Here is a 22653-nt window from a genome sequence, read left to right as displayed (position 1 = left end):
AATGTTGTCGATATAAGACTGCCAACCTAAATATGGTTGTGTGGAATTCCGTTCCATTGAAACATCAACTACCATTTCAAATAGAGTATTTCAGAATCGAGGTGTCTGTTGTCTGCAAATAATACTTCTTTGGAACAATTTCTCTTCCTCACAATCTGAAAATCAACATTTCAAAACAGCAAATTATTCACAGTACAATCTAACTTAATTTTGGAGTTTGAGCTGTTGCTTTTATCTCATTACACTTGAGACCCTCTTTCTTGATACTCCACGTTGGCCCCTTCCACACAGCTGAATAAAATCCCATAATATTTGCTTCGATTTAGGATATGTGGCAGTGTGAACTCATAACTCAGTTTAAAGCAGATAAGTGGGTTATTCTGCCTTGATATTCTGAATGATATGGCTGTATGGAAGGGCCCATATTCTTCTTTTGCTATTATCTGATTTCCTCGTGTTCACGCAAAAGGAACATTTAACAAAATGTGATTTTGGACTTATTAATGACATAATTTAATATACCACTTTTATTCTGTTTATATATAAAACGAAAAGGAAGGTGACATTCTTTATCCTCTCATTATCCTATCCTTTTGTTTCTTTAACTTTTTTTAGTTTATAAACTAGTCTGACAGAGGCTTGTGTGATTTATTTGTTGTCAGGCCTTAAGCTAACTAACATTAAGCAGAACAAGGCAGTTGCCTCAGAGAGCAGAACGGGGTGGCAGACATGAAAGAGTAGCAAAATAGTGATTTAATGCATGTGATATTTGTATTTTTAGTACAAAGGAAATTGAAAGGCATTTATGAGATTTTCTGTTTTGGGTGGGGGGTGTAATTTGTTGCTCTTTCATGGGCAGCAAAAGGTCTTACCTTTCGCTTACAGAGCTGGAGGTTTAGCACAGCTGGTAAATCATCAGCAATTGTAAGATCTATCAACCAACAGGTTGCAAGTTCGAAGCCTCGAGTTGGCATGAGCCGCCAACTGTCAACCTAGCTTATTGTTTACCTAAGCAATTCGAAAACAGCTTTAGATGTGATTAGAAAAATTAGGTACCGCTAAAAGCGGGGGAGGTGTTTTACGACGCCATAAAAGAAGGAAGATCAGAAAATGCTAGGTGTCCAAAAGGAAGGAGGAAGTCCTGATGGCTCTTCGTCATAGAGGATAGAGCAACAGCAACCCCAGACTTGAGCCCAACCTTCCATGGCACCTCCTTCTGTTCTGTCTGCCTGTTTATTGTCTATTCAAAGCGGCATTAAATGTTTGCCACGTATATGTATTGTAATCCACCCTGAGCCCCTTCGGGGTGAGAAGAGCGAAATATAAATAAAGTGTTGTTGTTGTTATTATTATTATTACATTTCAGATAATGAAGCAGTCTTATGTGAATACATCTGCTTGCCGTCAATTACTGGTTTACCACATACCTAAACATACTATAAACCATAACATACTAATGCAGCATCTAGAATGTCTAGGACTTGTGATCTCTGCTTTGAAAAAATAGGCATGTATCTGTTTCCAATCCACTTCAGGCTCAATGCATCCTCCGTCCACTTTTGAAAGCACAGATCAAGTTGATCTAAACTGGCCACTTTTGTTTAAATCTATTTAAAATTGTAATAGCTTACTATATATAATGTCTAACTGGTTACATTCACAGAATCATCCAAAAAGGACCATATGAAAGCAATCCAGTTCCATGTGTGTTTCTCTTAGGGTTTGGATATTAAAACATTTACCATTTTGGTGTCCCTTCTCTGTCAACGTTCACATTTCTTGTTATCCTTCTTGAACTGTAGTGCCCTGAACTGGACACAGTATCCCATGTGAAATCTGGTCAAAGCAGAATTGAGTGGCATTATTAATTAATCTGCCTGCTATAGTATAGTCTAGCTTCCTAGTCTACTGCCATCTAGCAATGTGATGAGCATAACCTTTATTCTGTCATCCAAGTCACTGACAAGTTTCATCAGTATTTCACAGCTAGATTGAACACCATTCTGTTTTATGGGGAGGGGGGAATGCTGCACTGGTCTGAATTTCTGATTTAAGAATGGGGCTTTGCCCTAGTGCTTGTGCACTTTTAGGATCAATATTGGATCACTTTGCAAGGGATTGACTATGAAAAATAATTTCTGGAAGATATTGTGCACATGCTCTGAAGCCACTCCTGCTGTTTACTAGTTTTTGTGTTTCTAAACTCTAGATCAGGGGTCTTCAAACTTTGTAAACACTTACTAGTATTTCAATGGGTAGTGTGGGCCTGCTTTTGGCTGATGAGATAGGATTGTTGTTGTTATGAGCTTTCAAGTCATTTCAGACATAGGTTGACCTGAGCGAGGGCCGAGTAAATGTCCTTGGAGGGCCGTATCCGGCCCCCGGGCCTTAGTTTGAGGACCCCTGCTCTAGATGCTCCTTCAGACAGGACGAATGTATCTGAAGGTGTTGGTGTTTGTTGTAGCAATTATATTTTTTCAAAAACAGAAACAGTGTTTCTTTTGGGTAATATTTAACTAGGAAAATATATATATATAATCGGTCCTCTTTATTCACGAATTATCCATCCTTGGATTCAGTGCTCCTGTGAAGGCAACCATAAGGCTGCTAGGTTGCTCTATGAAAATAAGTTTGACACCTCTGTTTAAAAAAGGAATTGTTGGAGACGGCAGCTGCCATCTACCAGCTTGAGCTATTTCAATGCAACTGGGCAGAGCATGCAAAGGGCACAGTCTGACCATTCACCTCTAATTGTGATTGAATACAAAGGACATAGACTTCCCATAGCAGATCTAGGCATTGGGAAGGATTAGGAAGTTTGGGGTTTTGTCATGTCTGTGCTATTATTTATTTCAAGTCATCCCCTACATATGGCAACTATAAGGTGATCTTATTACAGAGTTTTCTTAGCAAGATTTATTCAGAGGTTGTTTGTCTTTGTCTTCCACTGAGGCTGAGAGAATGTGACTCACCCAAGATCACCCAGTGGGCTTCCCTGGCTGAGTGAGGATTTGTGCCCTAGTCCCCTAGAGTCCTAGTACTAACAAACTATTACATTATACTCTCTCTCACCACTGCCACTGCTGCTTCTTATTAATTTGAAAAAATATAGAATTACGTATTTATATGTCAGGGTGTGTGAGAGAGCTCCAAATCTGAGGTCTCATGATTTTCTGAGTGAGTGCACAAACCAGAACTAGCCAAAAACACTTCCAGCATGTGCGATAGTAATGAAAGTAAGTAAATTTCAAAAGCCACTTTACCATTGAGCATGGTAAATTGTTTTCTTTTAAAAAAAGAACATAATGTTGATCGTGCTTCAGGGAGTATTTTGAGGATCAAAGCTAGAATGTGGCTTTCTGAACAGACAGTGCAGGGAGAGATGAACAGCATTTTGCAAGTTTAATTATCTTCTTAATCTGTTGTGACAGTCCTGTTTGATAACTGGATGTGGGTATAACTCGATCCAGCTTCCTACTGCCTTTGGTGTTGATTACAAGGTCTGTGCATAATGACTAGTAGCCATTGATAGCACTGTGATTTATGAATCCCATCAGAGCTGGTGTCTCTCTTTGCTGCACCGTGCAATCACACCTTCTGCAAGTAAACTATATACTTTCTAAAGAAATTGTATTCAAAGTTGTTGGTCCAGGTGTGAGCATTACTTAGATCAGGCATGGGCAAACTTTCTAACTCGGGGCAGGCATGGCGGGCCAGAGTGGGGTGGGTGGGCCGGGAGGGAGGGGTTTTTCCACAAGTCCCCTCCCTGCCCTTTCCTCCTGTTTGGCCTTGGTTAGGATGAGATGGTGGATGGGAGCGAAAAAGTGTATCCATTAGACCCTATATTGCCTACTCCTGCTATAGAATCCTAGAGCTGGAAGAGACCCCCAAGGGCCATCCAGTCCAACCCCCTACCATGCATGACGGCACAATCAAAGCACTCCAAATATACAGCCTATGCAGAAAAGCCTCCAGAGAAGGAGACTCCACCACACTCCGAGGCAGGCTACGCCACTCTCCAACAGTTCTTACTCTCAGGAAGTTCTTCTTAATCTTTTCACTTGAATCTATTTCCCTGACATTTGAAACCATTGCTCCCTTGGTCTCCAGAGCTGCAGAAAGTCAGTCTTCCCCTTCCTCCTCCTCCTCCTCCTCCTCAAAGGGACACCCTTTTAAATCTTGAAACATAGTTCTCATGTTCCTTCACAATCATCTCTTCTCCTAGCTAAAAATCCCCCAGGAGGAAAGGAAGAAGGGAAAAAAGAAGGAAGGAAGGAAGGAAGAGAATGGAAGGAGGGGTGGGGGGAAGGAAAGAGTGAAGGAAGGAAAGACAAAAGGAAGGAAGGAGGGAGGGAGGGAAGGAAGGAGAAAGAGAAAGATGTAAGGTGGGAGGAAAGGGGGGGGGGGAGGAAAAAAGGCTGAAAGGATGGAAGGGAAGGATAGGATGGTGAGAGAGTGGAGGGTCTGAGAAAAGAGCCCAATGGGCTGCATCTGGTCCCTGGGCCTGGGTTTACCCATACCTGACCTTCACTTCACTTCACTTCACTTCACTTTATTTCTTAATTAGTCGTTCTCCACCAAGGTGCTCTGAGCGACTTACAGTCTAAAATAGGATTTATACAATATAAAAACATTCAACATAAAAACATTCAACAGTGACTATTTGGCAAATTAGATCTGATTACTTAAATGCACAACCAAACAGCCAAGTCTTGAGTGCCTTTACAAAAGGTCGCAACTCCGACATTGCTCTAATATATGGAGGCAAAGAGTTCCACAGAATTGGAGCATAGATCGAAAAAGCTCTACGCCTTGTAGCTTCCAGGTGTACCTCCCTAGGGCCCGGTATGTATAGGAGATTTTCCTGGGTGGATCGAGGTGACCACGGATGGAGAAAAGGAATGAGGTGGTCCCTAAGATATAAAGGTCCTTGGCCATTTTGAGCTCTAAATGCCAGGATCAGTATCTTGTAAGGGTTCCGATGTTCTATTGGTAGCCAATGCAGTTGTTGCAGAATCGGTGTGATATGGGATCTTATAGATGATCCCGCTAGCAGCCTGGCCGCTGCATTTTGGACCATCCGAATCTTCTGGGTTGTTGACTTCGGAAGGCCGGCATATAAGGCGTTGCAATAGTCCAACTTTGTGGTGACTGTTGCGTGGATTACTGTTGCCAATGCTTCTACCAAAAGGTAGGATGCCAATTTCCTTGCCTGTCGAAGGTGAAAAACAGCCTGCTTACTTATGGCAGTGATGAATAACTGGGCAGAGTCTAGCTGGATAATGATTTTCGGGAGGGGGGGGATCTTTATTTATATTCCACCCCATTTCCCTGAAAGGGTGGGGTGCTCACAACATAAACAAATACAATAAATACTATGTACAAAATCAATGACAAGCCAATAAAGGAGAAGCAAAATAAAACAAAGTAAACAATAAACAGTTAAAGCATTAATTAAAACACAGTGATTCCAATAAATTAAATAAAAGCCAAAATACTCAAGTATATCCATAAAATGAAGACCTCCATAAAATGAGATCCATAAAAATCAGTTGGTTGTTTCAATCCAATAAGGCAAAGTGATACAGTATTGGAAAACGTGCTCTACAGAGAATTGCCAAATTATCTTCTGCCCTTTGGGCAATCCTTCCTCTATCTTTCTGCCAAGAAAATTCCCATCAGGTACTCAGTCCAGGAAAGTCACTTTTTTGGATTTCTAGAATTCCCAAGCTAGCACTGTCCCTGCTGTGATTCTTCTAGGAAGTGTGGGCACAACATTGTATTTCAACATTTTCTGAGGGCAGAGGGATCTGTCTCGCAGGATCTGGCTGGCAAATAGCAAAAGGAAGGTTTTAAAAAAGGGGAGGGGGCAGTGCAAAGTCACATGATAAGGCAAGGGGATAAGAAGTGAAGAGAGGCAGCAGCCTTTGGCTGAGCCACAGTTCCTTTCAAAGCCTCACAGCAGCACTCCAGAGGCAGAAAGATTTGAAGGCAAATTCTAATCTGCAATCTGACAACTGTCTCCTCTTGCACTATCAGCAAGGCAACATATAGTCTACACGCATTTCAGGCACAAAGAAGAAAAGTGGACGGATTTTTTCCTCTGACTTAGCAAGATTAATTCATTTTTTAAAACAAACTTCAATACAACTAAGTGCATTTCTGCAAGTGTCAAAGGAGAGCCTGATTCTTCAGCAACATGACCACCCAAATAGACACTAGCATGCATTACAACTATGAGTACGAAGAGGATGAGTATATGAACCAAGAAGATGAATGGGACAGAGACCTACTTTTGGATCCTGCGTGGGAGAAACAGCAAAGGAAGGTCAGGAAAACAAAGAAAGCAGACAGTTGCTTTAGTTCAAATTTACTGTGACTAATACCAATGTAGTGTTAATGATTTCCTAAGCTGTCATTTGCAGTTGAAAATGCTTATCCCAGTTTAAAATTACTTTGTGTGTGTCTGAGAGAGGGAGAATTGTAATAGTCAAAGATTTACTATATTATCATATAAAATATTGTAATAGTGTTGGAAAGATCACATTTTACAGGGATTCCTACATCTGAGAATCAATTTTCAAAGACCACATTATGTTAACTTTATATTAACGTGAAACAGAACCCAGGAAGTATGTTATCATTTCATCTGCCAGCTAATGTGAGTGGTTACCAAAATGATGGTGATATGATTACAACAAGGTTAATGCTATGTAAACTTAATGGGGATGTCAGTATGTTAAATAGTATCTCTATATGCAATATACGGGTGGCTAAATTTTCCTTTAAAACAGTTTAATACTAGCCGCCCGCTGCCACGCGTTGCTGTGGCCCAGTCTGGTGATCTGGAAAATAAAGTACTGAGAAAGTGTTGGTTTCTAATATATGTAATTTCTTTATGCTTGTGGGCAAACAGTATTTCTTGTTGTTTCTTTGTCAGTGTTGATATGGAGAGTGTCTGATTTGCCTACTCTGGAATATGCAACATATAATTGTCCTTCTTTAGGGGTCCCTTTCAAATCTATGATACTATATCTGTGTGTGTATGTGAATCATATCTATCTATCATCTATCTATCTATCTATATCTATGACTGGATGGCTCTTTGTCAGGAGGGCTTTGATTACGTTTTCTTGCCCTTGAGAAGGGAGTTGGACTGGATGCCCTTAAGTATTTTCTGTTGGTCATGGGGATTCTGCATGGGAAGTTTGCCCCAATTCTGTCATTCGTGGGGTTCAGAATGCTCATTGATTGTAGATGAACTATAAATCCCAGTAACTAGAATTCCCAAATGTCAAGGTCTATTTCCCCCAAATTCCATCTATGTTCATATTTGGGCATATGGAATATCTGTGTCAAGATCCATCATTGTTTGAGTCCACAGTACTCTCTGGATGTAGGTGAACTACAACTCCCAAACTCAAGGTCAGTGCCCACCAAACCCTTCTAGTGTTTTCTGTTGGTCATGGGAGTCCTGTATGTCAAGTTTGATTCAATTCCATCATTGGTGGAGTTCAGAATGCTCTTTGATTGTAGGTGAACAATAAATTCCAGCAACTACAACTCCCAAATGACAAAATCAATTTTTTTAGTGGTGGTTCCTCTTTGGGTTAATAGGTGTCTTGTGGCCAAATTTAGTGTCAATTAAGCGGCTGAGGGGGAAAGGAAAGGGCCTGAGGCTGTTAGGAATTGTGAGAGTTGACGTCCAAAACACTTGGAGGGCTGAAGTTTGCCCATGCCTGGTCTATACTATTCAACACATTTGCAGAGATATGCGAATTGAAATGGAGAGAGAAGTACACATAGCAAGTGAAACACTACCTTCTCTTGCTTAAACTGAATGTAAAACCTCTGCCTATATCATCTTTTTACCCTACAGAACTATAAACAGCTTGCTACTAGTTTGAAATGATGCATAGCCATGTTAAAAACTAATTTGCTAAAATGCATCCAATTGAAATGTAACTTGGGAAGCCAACTACATTTAACGTTCAAGGCGAAATTGCATTTCAGGCATAATGTGCGTATTTTTAAAAAAGGAAGCTGTAAAGAAGGATGTGATCAAGATATTTGTTACGCCAGAAGGTTTGTTTTTCAAATATGCATTTCTTTTTCAATTTTTTTTGTGTGTGGAAGAGAACTTCCGGCAGTAATAAGAGCAACTTCAGTCGCAGTTTCTGTCCCTGAAAAATAGCAGCAAATGTGTCCCATGACATATAAGTGGGTGGTAAGTGGGCTGAAGTTTGTTGGAACCATAATGTGGAATGCAAAGATAAAAGTTCACTTCCTGCACATGTGCACCACAATTCTAGTTGTGATTATTATACATTCAAATATGTAACACGTTGTGGAGGAGGTAGTTTCTTCACCATGCCGCTTCTTTCTGATGTTTTGTACAAAGACCGCAAGGAAGTCAATGCCATTCCTCTTTTTCCTGAAAAGAACCTTGTGAGGTAAATTTGGCTGAGACCCTATCTACACTCCCATTTAATGCAGTATGAGAATGCAATTTAATGGCATTGAACTGGATTATGTGAGTCTACACTGCCTATAATCCAATTCAATGTGATAAAACCTCATTCTGAAACTGCATTATATGGCCATGCAGGTAGAACCAGAGAAATGTAGTGAATAGGAATTTGAGTCAGTGCTTCCTTAGTTCTATCATAACACTTTTTTGTGTATCAGGAGCGACTTGAGAAACTGCAAGTGGCTTCTGGTGTGAGAGAATTGGCTGTCTGGTGCCCAGGGGACACCTGGATGTTTTGCCATCCTGTGGAAAGCTTCCCTCACGTCCCTGCATGAGAAACTAGAGCTGACAGATGGGAGCTCACACCGCTTCCTGGATTTGAACTGGTGACCTTTCGGTCAGCAGTTCTGCTGGCACAAGTGTTTAACCCATTGTGTCACCAGGGGCTCCTTATCATGACCCTGAAAACATTATTCGCACTGCTTTAAAAAAAGATTTGAATTAAAAATTAATATTTTGAATAAGTAAAACTAATGTAAAAGAAATGTTATCATTATCCATTTAAAGAATTAAACAAAAAATGAAAAAAGTCTTATTTTTATCAAAGTTACATCTAGCCCTCATCAAATCAGTTAAAGACTGATTTGAGTATTAGAAGTAAAAATCTGTTAAAGAGATATGCTGTCTTAGCATGGATTCTGAACTTTATGCAACCATTCTGTCAAAATTGTTCTGTTTTTGCTCCCAGCAACCAATTTTCATCCATTTCTTTAAGTATAGAATCTGTCTGTACATCTACACAGCTAAGCAGAATGGCAAGAGCTGTGACAATAAGAAGGCAGACTAATGTTTAATACATCTGGCGTGTGTGGAATCAGTCTTCCAGTTAAAGTATCACCAACATTTATCCTCTCAGTTTCAATGAGATTTGATTGATTAGGTGTCAGATAGAACGGAAAGCAACATTTTCTGGATCCGCTTTCCTCCAGACATATAAGTTGAATATGTTGTGACCTGTGAAAATACCGTACTTCTCTCCCATTTAGTTTTGAAACTCTTATTCACGGGGTCACCATAAACTGAAGTTCGCTTGAAAGCAACAAACAACAACATACAAGAACTTGTTAATCATGCCTTTTATAACAGTGTATTTCACCATTCTGTAGTCCATTTGTAGGAGCTCCAGTTAAATAAGTGGCTCTCAGCCTGTGGTCCATGAACCACCAGTGGTCTGCAAGAACTAAAATATGGTCCGCGGCTCCACCATTACTACACCATTGTAACAAGTGCGACTGGTCTCGTGAAACCCTCTTGTAGTGCCGAGGCTTCTTAAATATGGTTTTCTGTGGGCTAGCAGATGGCAACAACCGGATGACATATGTTCTGTATCAGAAACTAGAGCTGATGTGGTCTATCCAATTTTCTGAATCTCAAATAACCAAACCAAATCTAAAGTTGACCAAAATCTGATGCATAACCCTTTTGGTACTAATGTTGGAGAGCGATCCCTGGTTAACGTGGTCCCTGGTTAACGTGGTCCCTGGTCAATAAAAGGTAGGGAACCACTGATTTAAATGAATGAAAACAGTGCAAGTGGACAGAAGTTGAATTGCCTTCTTTCAACTGGGTGATTGGTCCTTATTCTGCAGATATCAGATCGGCCCTCTCCCTGCTGGCGTTTCGGAGGAAAGTGAAGACCTGGCTGTTTTGATTAAACAGTGTAATTGAACATAGGAATACGGAATAATGGATGATGAGACTGGATTCTGATTTTACTGTTGAGGCGCTAATGATTGTTATACAGATGTTTAATGATTTATGTTACAATTGTTTTTAATTGCCCTATACTTGTCTCGTGATGTTTTGTATTGATGTTGTTCACCGCTTTGAGTCGCCTGAGGGCTGAGAAAAGCAGTATATAAATAAAGTAAAGTAAAGTAAAGTAAAGTAAGTAAATAAATAAATAATTCTGAATTTATTACATGAATGCTGCAAAAAAGTTCGTATACCATAAAGGTTTTCTCTAAAGTTTTTGTATGGCATATGGAGAAATGTAGCTTAATGTACTGCCCCAACTTTCAGAAACAAGTGTATTTTATTTCTCTAATTAGTCAGCATGTGGCAAATATTTCGAGAAGTTGTGAAAGAAGCAATCTCTGAATCAATATCACAGTGCAAATCATTCATTGCAATGGGGATTCTCCACTAATATGGAAAAATGTTGTGCAGTAGCATTGACTGGTGGTGTCAACTTTTAGCATTTTACTTTGTCCTGAGCATCCTGAAACAAATGTTTCATTGACAGGCATGTCTATAAATAACATCTGATAGAAGAGCATTCTTCTTCCCTGGACTGGACATCAGTCTGGCATTTGTATTCCGGGGAGCAACATATTCTCCCAGCAGGCTTGATGGATTTGCAAAGATCTGACAGTGTCAGTCTCTTCTGCATAGTGCTAAAATAAGTTTTGCAAAGTACATTCCTGATGTCCCTGTATATGATGAGAAGATTCTAACTCCACGGCTGCGGAGCTTTGTTCAAACTGGTAATATAATATAGAACAGTGATCTCCGACCAAGCCAGGCAGTTGGCTAGCATGCATGTTCTATGAGACAATCTTGGAACGGGACGAAAATAAATGCCATTGTTTCTATTGTGGGCTGCCCTCTTCAGACTTGCCATTTCAGGATATGCATGGTATGAAATCTGTCAACAGTTGCTGGTAACGCTTGATGACGTCCTGAGGATTACAATGGACAGTGACGCCTAATTTTAACTACAGCCCATAAGGTCTTACTGTCTGCAATAGTTCAGACTCTTTGGTGTGGAATTCTTAGATTTCCATACATGTGACATGGAGTAATTTTATGAACAGGAATGTACTTGGTGGATTTAGCACAGATAGGCAGAGAGAGAGAGAGAGAGAGAGAGAGAGAATGATAAGGAAATATTAAAAGAGAGAGTAAACATCATTTGATTGAAGGCATTTAAAAAAATTAAAATATGATTTGGATTTATTGCTTCATGTGTCACATTGTTATGAACATCGTAAACATCTGAGATTACAGGGATTATACTGGTCTTTTTACTTCCAAGGGAACCCATTTTTCTTTTCAGTACTGCAGGGATTAGGTCAGCTTCAGAAATACCTACTGGGGTTGAGGGCAGTAGCAACCAGCTTGTCCCCTTCTGTCACTCAGAGGGTATAAATGAGAACTCCCCAGTAGGTCAGGGATTCAGACCTGTATGTCCTAACGGTTTTGGTGCTTCTGAGAAAGTATGTTGCATAAAAAAGGCAAATGCACCCATGCCATAGAATTAATGCAGTTTAAATGTCATGGCTAAATGCTGTGGAATCATGGGAATTGTGGTTTTACAAGGTCTTTAGCTTTCTTTGCCAAAGAGTGCTGGTGCCCCACCAAACTACAAATCTCAGGATTCCAAGACATCGAGCTATGGTCATTAAAGTGATGTCAAACTACATTCACTCTACAATATAGATCAATGGTTCTCAACCTGTGGGTCCCCAGATGTTTTGGCCTCAAATCCCAGAAATCCTAACAGCTGGCAAACTGGCTGGTATTTCTGGGAGTTGTAGGCCAAAACACCTGGGGACCCACAGGTTGAGAACCACAGCTGTGCAGTATTTACATCATCTATTTAAAACAAAACGTCACAGAGCTTTGTGATATACAAATTTGGTTTTATTTGTGGAAGACATAAAATTTGAGTTTCATAGAAGTCATATTTTAGTTCTGAACATGTTAGAACTATATACAGATGCTTTGGATTGTTGAGAACCACTGGTGTATATGCATCCTATATGTTGAAGTTTTAATGCCCTTTCTGTTCTCAGCAGAAAGGCCAGAGAGTTACAGTGCCAAAAACTGTATTAACAGAGGATCATAGAATCATAGAATGAAAGAGACCTCTAGAGCCATTCAGTCCAATCCCCTGCCAGGAAGCAGGAAAATTGCATTCAAAGCACCCCCAACAGATGGCCATCCAGCCTCTGTTTAAAAGCCTCCAAAGAAGGAGCCTCCACCACAGTCTGGGGCAGAGAGTTCCACTGCTGAACAGCGCTCATAATCAGGAAGTTCTTCTTAATGTTCAGGTGGAATCTCCTTTCCTGTACTTTGAAGCCATTGTTCCGCGTCCTAGTCTCCAGGGCAGCAGAAAACAAGCTTGCTGCCTCCTCCCTATGACTTTCCCCTCACATATTTATACATGGCTATTATGTCTCCTCTCAGCCTTCTTTTCTGCAGGCTAAACATGCCCAGCTCTTTAAGCCGCTCCTCACAGGGCTTGTTCTCTAGACCCTTGATCATTTTAGTTGCCCTCCTTTGGACACATTCCAGCTCGTAAACATCTCATTTCAGTTGCGGTGTCCAGAATTGGACACAGAATGTAGAGTCACACACACATATGGGGATACACATCTTTTGGTCAGAAACGGGATAAAGGGGGACCTTTTATCCTGTTGTTTCCCTCCTTTATTCAGCACTCATTTATCGCTGACGTTGTCGAGTCACCCCCCTTTTTGGAGTGGGAACTCCTGTGTTTAAAGCCCTGTCTGGATGGGCCCTCATCCTGCCTTCTTCCTTTACTTCATGCCCTTGCAATGTGTTCTGTCCCTGCTTTTGTAATAGACAAAGCAGTTATAGGAAGACTGGGATTTTTGTGTAGATTGCTCAGCCCTCATTAATATCACAGTAAGCAGAAATTTGAACCTGGGCTTGCCTCTTCCAAGTACAGAGCCTTGCATATTACTTTGTACAGGTCCTTACAGATTTGTTATAACCTTTAAATAAAGGTAAAATCTGAAACACAGTGAAAGAAAAACATGGAGCAATTAATGTAATGAATTTGCATAATTGGAATGTGAATTAGAATAATTTCCAATTACTTTCTCCCACAGGGTTAGAGGAGAGGTTGTTATGATGCATTCCTGGCTGAAATGCCAGTTTAGAGGAATAGAACAGGCTGTGTGACATCTACAGTGCGGACCTTCAGCAGAAGAAAGAAAATGGTCGATGTGACTGGAAGATATAGTTAAGGGATTGCTCTTGTTTCCCCTCAGCATCTGCTGCCATAAGTGGTTGCTTCACTGTGCCTAATGGAAAGGAACATGATGCACCTGAGCTTTGACAGAATGAATTTCCTTAACCTTCACCTGTCCAAAGAGTAATTTTCGGAGTGGCGGAGAATGAGACCATTTCTTGGTTGCTTTCATTCACCATGTCATAGCATCACCATGGGATTAGTATCATCATAGGTTTGATGGAGAGCATGGTTATGCCGCATTAAATCTGCCTCTGTTTTTCCATGAGTGTTTGTTCCATAGATCCCCACACTAATTTTGGAGCTACTCTTCACTGGTGACTCTTGACACTGGATAGAGTTGGTGATATTGTAATTCAGTCTCAAGTGGGCATACTAAAGGCTAATTAGGCACTACAGTGGTGTGCAAAGCGCAGCTCTTTGTACTGCAACTCCCACCATTCCTTAATATCAGCTTTTCTGGCTAGGATTGGTGAGAGTTACAGTCCATCAATCTCTGTAGAGCTGCACATTGGCCTTTAAGTGGTATTTATAAAGAAATATGGTTGAGATTGCAGTGGCAAAAAAAATCACCTGTAAAAGCAAAGGAAATGGATTTCATCATTTGCCAAATATTATTAGTTGAGACAACTATGGTGAGATCAAGACCTTTTCTCAGTGCAGTTCAAGTTACTGAATGATAGGGCACTAGACAGAAATGGCTTTAAATGAATAACAATGTATATTCATCTGTATAAGCAATCTCTATGCTAAGAAGGAAACTAGTCTTTTCCCCTCTTTTTCGTTTTTGTTGTCACCTAAATCTTAGAAACGGTGACATGTGGTTCTGTAGTATGAGAAAAAGGTGAAAATGGTAGAACAGCCTTCAGGAACCCATAACTAGGGTCCTGTTGATTAGTACCAACTAAAGTAGACACACTTGATTGTTGAGTCAACCTACTTAGATCCAAATTGAATCAACAGCTTTACTCTAGGCGGGACTGACAATAGATTATATCTGTCAGTAATTGAATTCTGATCCATTTCAGCTGTTGGGTCAGTAAGGTGAAAAAAACTTAGCTGCTATAAGGGCTTTTTTTTGTTTTTGTTTTTGTCATGTCAGGAGTTTTATCATCCCTGTGGGAGGCTTCTCTCATGTCCCCACATGAGGAGCTGGAGCTGACAGAGTGGGCTCATCCGTGCTCTCTCCGGATTCGAACCTGCAACCTGTCGGTCTTCAGTCCTGCTGGCACAGGGGTTTAACCCACTGTGCCACCAGGGGCTCTGATACATTTCAGCTGTTGGGTCAGTAAGGGGAAAAAACTTAGCTGCTATAAGGTTAAAAAAAGGGAAGTTTAAAAACTTTTTAAAAGTTCACATCATAGTGTTGACAGTTGAGGTTTTGATGATCATTTCTATGTGATGATCATTTCTATCTGAATGTGGCACAACTGAAGTTACACTCAACATGGACAAATATCCACTATTACCACTGGCTTTGTTGGCCTCAGTAGCAGCTAGTGCTTTTCTGAATGAAACACTCCGAGGCAGGAACTGTACCATCTTAGACCTAGAACAGGCCTGCACAACTTCAGTCTTCCAGTTGTTTCAGTCTCCAACTCCCAGAATTCCTGACCATTGGGTAAGCAGATTAGGGCTTCTGGGAGGGCCACAGGTTGTGCAGGCCTGTACTAGATGATACAAGCAACAACAACACATTTGTTGTGGTGCCGTAAACTGATAATGTTATATAAAGGTCCTAGTACTCTCTTTGTTAGTATTCTCAAGATGTAGTCCAGTTTTCCTAGACAGAATGCTTTGTTCAATCAAATGTTAAATTGAAAAGTTTCATTTTTCAAAGATGCATTTAGAGAGCTGTTGACATATGTTTGTGAGCTTTTGAGGCTTACCTATCATTTCATTGTCATCTGGTATGTTCTTTTGTTTCCAAGTGAAAAGAAATTGTCCAGTTTAGTTAGTGCAACACCTTTTCCAATCCCAAAGATTCAAGAGTGGCAGAGCCGGGTGCTGTTTGTTGGCTATAGCTGGACCTCTAAGACCTGAGCATATTTTAAATAGTTGTTCAACGAGTATTAATAGAATAGGTTAGTCAGAGGCAGCAGCATGCACTCTCAACACATGGAAATGGAATGAAGATGCTGAGGACAGAAGGGACACCACGGACCAGAGTACTGAACAGGATCCTGCAGCACTATTTTCTGAGTGTAACCCTCCTTGATTGGATCCCCTGTAGAACAAGTTCCATTCAAGAGAAGCGGTCCAGAAGGACACCATGGCTGATGGTATCAACAGCTATAGAGACATTCAGCACAAGCATCAGGAATGTTCTGCCTGGTCTAGTCATAATTCATCTATCAAGGCAACCAAAACAATCCCTGTTCCCAGGTCCGTAGCCAGGATTTTGATTCAAGGGGAGCTGAGTTTGATTCGGGGGGGGGGGGGGGCTGAGTCTGAGTGAATGAGGGTCTACCCTAGCAAACCTTTTGTATCGTTACCCCAATACCCCCATGAATATGGGATATATTGAGCATGGCGATCAGATCATGATATGAATAAACATAACAGTTTAAATAATGTACCAGTAAGGCCTTTTCGCGGACCACGAGAATTTCCGGGGGGGGCTGAGGCCCCTCAAGCCCCCCCTCCCGGCTACATGCCTGCTTCCATAAGGCTTGATCCCAGATTGAAATTGGTGTCAATAATGAATGTTGCCCATAAAACGTGCCAAATAATGTATACAAGTGAAGGTCAGTGGTTGAGCATCAGTACTTTGGGCCTTCTGGGTAGTGACATTTGGCCTGACAATGCTAAGATAATCGTTCAGATATGGCTTTTGATCTAATGTTCATTAAATGAAACATGTTTTGTCTAAACAAGCCACAGTTAACTTATTTATAAACTGAATACAATTTGTCAACTATTCAAACTCAATCCTTGGGTCAGTGAGAGGCAACTCTTCCTCCCTCCCGCTCACCTCCCAACCCAGCAGGGCTCCCAGGGCAATGAACAATTGAAAGAAATTAAAACTATGCATGATGATAATGTGTTAAAGTTCATTAAATGTTTCTTTAAAGCTCCCCTAAACAATACTATAATCCAGGGGTCCACAAACTTTTTAAGCAGAGGGCCAGGTCACAGTCCCTCAAACTGTTGGAGGGCCGGATTATAATTTGAAAAATAAAACATGAATTCCTGTGCACTCTGCACATATCTTATTTGTAGTGTAAAAAACACTTTAAAACAATACAATAATTAAAATGAGGAACAATGTTAACAAATATAAACTTATTAGTATTTCAATGGGAAATGTGGGCCTGCTTTTGGCTGATGAGATAGGATTGTTGTTGTTGTTATGTGCTTTCAAGTTGTTTCAGACTTAGGTTGACCCTGAGCGAGGGCCGGGTTAATGACCTTGGAGGGCCGCATCCGGCCCCCGGGCCTTAGTTTGAGGACCCCTGCTATAATCTAATATTTTAAAAGTTTTAACAGAGCAATTTCAAACATTGCTGAACAGTGCTGTTTTGGTTGCCTGATGGACACTTAAAAGAGATGAACTCAGCCTAACTTCTTTGACTAGGGATTTACACAGTTGAGTTGCTACTAAACTCAACTGTTACTTGTATTCCTGTCATAAATTTGCAAGATGTTGGAGCACACAACAGAGCTCCTTCTGTCAATCTCAGGCCCCTTCCACACTGCCCATATATCCCAAGATCTGATTCCAGGGCCCTTCCACACAGCCCTATATCTCAGAATATCAAGGCAGAAAATTCCACAATATCTGCTTTGATATCTGCTTTTGAAATTCCACCATCTCCTTGAAGGGACTCAGGGCAGCTTACAAATGGCACAAAATGCCTAAAAACAACATAAAAGTGAACACAATATAAAATAAATCACAAATACATATAAAAACATCAACTCAGGCTCAATCAAGCTGCGATCCTCTAACCATAGTGGTAAATTACTGGCACCATGGCCAGGTTGTAAACATTAGAATAAAATAAGTGTCAGCTGCAGTAATGGTGAGAAGGTGTGGGATAAAGTGCAGAATGTGAGAATACTACGTAGGACAGCTAGGGGCGAAATATTGTCAAAGTTGTTGATTGAAGATCCACGTCTGCATTGGCTACCAGTTGGTTTCTGGATAACACAAAATGCTAGAAGTCTCCCAAAAACTGTTAATTTGAATTTAACTGAACTTACTTTTGGGCTTTGTGTTTAGAGGAAGTTCTTTTGTATCTCTTGCCTCAATCAGAGCTCCAGTTTAAAGCCATGAGAAGGACAACCTTCTCTGTTGTTGCACTAGATTGTGGTGCACCACATATATTGTAAGATGTAGTGTAGTGACTTCAGCTAGGACCGCAGTTAAAGTCTCCATGCCCGGTAAGCTTCTCCTAAACCAGAACAGCCAGAACATTGAACAAAGCACTCCAGATTAGAAGGCAAACTGCAGAGGTTTATTATAATTTGGCCAAAAGGGATGCAAGTACTGAGTCACCCCTTGAAAATGCACAGGCACTCCTTCACAGTGAAATAAAAGACATTTTATACATTTTGGCAGCTATTCAGATTTCCCATGCCTTCTCCTGATTGGCTGACAAATAGGCAGGTGAGGATGTGTGCAGGGCCTTCCTTTCGTCATTGAGAGGTGGACAGAATACCCATGGTGGGAAGAAGAACTGATGATTATTGCTTGGTTTAAAGGTCCAGTCCATTGCAGAGTTGCCCCCTTGGAGGGCGTGAAACTGAAAAAGATGATGATGTGTGTATGCACACTTGTTGACTTAAGTGTCCAGTTCTGAAAAGACAAAGGTGCATGTTTTTTCAAATAATTGCAAATGACAATTACTAGGTTACCCACAGTTTTTAATAATTTAAATGTCTGCATTTGAATTTGTTATTATTTCACATTTGCAATGTTGATGAAATGTGTCCCTTCCTCAGTTATAAATACTATTTCAATTAAGTTTTTAATTAAAATTGTTTGTCCGTTCTGTTGCTCCAAAACCGAAATGCAGGAACCTCCTGAGATCATCAAAAGAACCCTGCAGATGTAAATATATTGTTGGGGCTGACATATGGAAGAGGTTGCATCAAGTTCCAAAGTATTTGCTAATAACCACTAACACCATTTACTAATAACATGTCTCTAGTTTCTTGTCACCATTAATCACATATGTCATGTATAGGGACAGCTTCACTGATCAAAAAGACTGGTAGACAGATTAATTAATAACTGTTCTTATCGCTCTATTTAGCTCAGTTAGCCCTCTGCTTTTACAATGGAAAGTTGATTATCGTAACACTCTTTTTTCTCTTGGAAATTAAAATTACCTCTTGATAACCTGCTTTTTTCCAATGTAGATGGGGCAAGAGGTAGTGTGTACTCCAAATGTTAACTGCATGTGTACCCCATAAGAGATGGACTCGGTAACTTGTTTATTTCACATCAAACGTTATTGCACAACATTATCGTCATAACATGATGATGGATATACACAGGGCTAAATGTATATGTATAAAATGGCATATGAAATACACATTAAGAAGCCCTCATAGGAGCGATTGTGTGTGTATTGTTGCCTACTAACGTATGGTGACCATGAATTTTATAGCGTATTCTCCAGCATGGAATACTCAGAGGCGGTTTTGCTGGTTCTTGCTCTGAAATATAGCCTATAGCATCTGGTATTTGTTGGCAGTCTTCCATCAAAGTAATGAACATCTTTGAAATCCTTTAGAGAACTAAATATCTTCCAAGCATGTTTATGACAGAGATCATAGTTTTCATAATGCCTCCTCTCCAGTTCATTTAATCTACCTCTTGTCTCGGTCCTTTTGCTCTTCCTTTTGCTTTCCTTCTGTCTATTTCTTTAATAGCACTGCTCCTTTTTGGCTTGAATTCGTGATTTGGAGAAACTTAGGCCCCTTCCACACTGTCCTATATCCCAGGATCTGATCCCAGATTATTTGATTATCCCAAATTATCAGGCAGCATAGACTCATATAATCCAGTTCAAAGCAGATAACCTGAGATCAGATCTTGGTATATAGGGCAGTGTAGATCCAGCCTTACTGTATGGCCCCTTCACAGTGTCTGATGCTTCCGCAGTTCTGAAACACCATAATAATCTTTGGTGGAAGAGACAACAAAAACAGGTCTACAGGATCTCTTCCCACCTTTCTCATTATATCATAGTGGTTAATACAAATTCCCCACATGGAGATGTTAGCTATAATGCTATTATTCTGCATAACCTTAGACGTATGATTTGGTAAATGTGTGATTTGGTAAATGTGTATAATGTGTATGATTTGGTAAATGTGTGATATTGTGCATTTGATTTATTGTCGAAAGCTTTCACAGTCAGAATCACAGTCAGAATCAACCTGTATGGCCGTGTTCTAACAAGATTTTCTTCTGAAGTTTTACCTGTATCTGTAGCTGGCATTTTCAGAGCCAGCCACAGATGCAGGCAAAATGTCAGGAGAAAATGTTGCTAGAACACGGCCATATAGCCCAGAAACTACACAACACCCTATATCTTGCATTTGCTGAATATTGAGGGCGATACTCTTAGAATTTTACTTTTCTTGTACCTCAAGCTAAGATCTAGCCATTAAAATGGGAAACATTCAAAGGTTATGCTAAAGCTCATTCTATTTTCTGAGTTGGATTTTAACAGCTATTTTGCTATTTTTTCTAATATTTCAAACAATTGCAATTGCAGACATTTACAGCCTGGTGCAATTCCCACCTTCGGAAAGCAGGCACCCAGATTGAGAATATTGAAGAGGATTTCAGGAATGGCCTTAAACTGATGTTACTATTGGAAGTCATTTCAGGTCTGTATGAAGACAGCATTTTCTCAGACTTATCAATACACATACATTTCTAGCTGTGCACTCATGATCTGAGGATATGGACAAGATAGGTTCTGTAGGTTTGTTTTTAAGTTAAATTTGTATGTAAGTTGAAATAGGTACATTTTAAAGTGTAACTCCAGCCATATATGTATATGCAGCCATATGTGTGTGTGTGTGTGTGTGTGTGTTTGTGTGTACACACACACACAATATATTTGGATAGCATAGGGAAGGGTTAACACCCCTGTGGGGTTTGTTTTGCTGTCTGTGTTCCTGTTCAGAAGATTTTACCACACTTTCTGTCCTTGTGACTACTGGGTTTGAAAAAAATTGGCTTGTTGTGAGAACAAGGATTGGAGATAAAGCTTTAGTGGAGACATCTTTTCCCCATGATCACTCTTTCAGGAGCGAATTACCTTCATAGATCACTTCCTGTTTTCTCATCCCCATTCTTAACTATGAGTTGTTTGCAAATTGAATGTTTGTATCTCGGAGACTGCCTGTAGTTGCTAATACCACAATAAAAGTGATACCTAAGATAGATAAAGGCCACGGTCAATTATATGATTAAATTAACACAATTAGGTGCAAGACACAAGTTTTTTGCTGTCTTGCACTCAATCTTGACAGACTGTAGAGGATTAGAGGTCTAAATACCTGCTCATACATAGGGTTAATGTGTAGAGTAGGAATTTGAGTGTATATAACACCCATCAATAACATCCCTTTATTTCTGGTATCTTTTGGGGAACTTCATGGATTTAACGTGGAAGTTTCCATCAGGTTCTGCAAGTACATTCCACTGAGCATGCTTAACTGAGTATCCTTTAGTGCAGTGGTTCTCAAACTTTTTTGGGAGGCTCCCGAAAATGGATCTGGGTAACCACTGAAATTTGGATACTAAAAATGGATCACCCTCCAACTGAATTTCGCAAGCCTACTCTCTATATTTTCAGATTTCTTCCCTTGAGGTTGGCCACAGTACTGCTTCCAATGGCCTTAGCCATAGAGGTGTGTTTGGTTCCATACCATTTTTATACCCTTTCCATATGTTTAAAAGACTTTCTCTAATTATGTGCTAACTGATATCTTTATTTAACTTATCTCCTTCATACCATAGGTATGTGCGCCATCCATACATGAGGTCATAACCCTCTAGATTAGGTAGGTTTTGGTTCTCTAACGTTTCCCAGTTTTTCAGCCAACTCAACCCTGCTGCTTCATAGGAATGCCTGAGATCCGGTAGGCTCAAACCCCCTCACTCTTTTGCATCAATTGATAAAAACCTTAAGAAGCTCTAGTTTAGGTTTAGGAAGCATATAGGCAGCACCTGTCTAGTCATTAGTATGTGTGCATGCCCAGATGTCAACTAAATCAATTGATGGTGACAATTTTTTTTTCCTACAGGAGAAAGACTTCCAAAACCAGACAGAGGAAAGATGCGTTTCCATAAAATTGCAAATGTCAACAAAGCCTTGGATTTCATAGCCAGCAAAGGGGTTAAATTGGTCTCAATTGGTGCAGAAGGTATGTAGAAGACATTAACAGCAACATTTAGTTCTCAGCCATGATGGACTGAAACTGCGAGAATCTTCTTAATTCAGTAGGGGGCAAAGGTTCAATTTACATTGTCATATAATGCAGTTTGAAGCTGCATTATGAGGTCAGTGTAGATTCATATAGTGCTGTCCAATTGCATTAAACCGCATTGTATAAGTTTACACTGACCATATAATGCAGTTCCAAACTGCATTATATAGCAGTGTAGGTGGAGTCTATTGGAAGGTGTATGCCATTTTCTGCATTTTCTTAAACTGCTGACACTCCAGATCAGACTGATTTTTCTTACATTTTTTCTTTTTACATTTTGTCAGCCAACACAATACCTGCTGCTGATGATTTGAAATGTGTAGAAAACCCATAGAAAAGCCTCATAATTGCTTGTTTATTGCCTTTTCAGAAACTACGGCTTTGAGCAAGATACTGAACAAAATCTAACCCAATTAAATACCAACTGGTAGTTAGAATGTTTAAAAATGTAATTAGGCTTTAAATGTGACTACACACACATACATATCATCTCAATATTAAATAAAATAAATAGATTGGGTAACAGCTCACAAATCCATGGTATACTAATGTTTCATGCATCGGTGAGGGAATCATGTTTCAGGAAGATACATCCATATAAAATACTGCAAATACTTTTTGATGTCTGTTCTTTCAAAATCTATCAAGCCCAGAAGTAGAA

At 40.1% G+C, this 22653-nt stretch overlaps 1 protein-coding gene across 1 annotated transcript in view; it reads left to right on the top strand.

Annotated features, from left to right (window-relative positions):
* Positions 1-5906: 5906 nt before the first annotated feature.
* The window catches only part of ACTN2 (actinin alpha 2), a 75287-nt gene continuing 58540 nt past the window's right edge, over positions 5907-22653 (top strand). The window contains exons 1-3 of the mRNA XM_060753868.2: positions 5907-6328; positions 20267-20381; positions 21810-21929. Of these exons, the coding sequence (XP_060609851.2) occupies positions 6200-6328; positions 20267-20381; positions 21810-21929 (364 nt within the window). The 5' untranslated portion in view covers positions 5907-6199. The remainder of the gene's footprint in view (positions 6329-20266; positions 20382-21809; positions 21930-22653) is intronic.

The sequence above is a fragment of the Anolis sagrei genome, chromosome 1 (assembly GCF_037176765.1).
Source record: "Anolis sagrei isolate rAnoSag1 chromosome 1, rAnoSag1.mat, whole genome shotgun sequence".
NCBI lineage: Eukaryota > Metazoa > Chordata > Lepidosauria > Squamata > Dactyloidae > Anolis > Anolis sagrei.
Note: the sequence above shows the minus strand (reverse complement) of the source record. Positions and strands in the feature narration are given on the sequence as shown.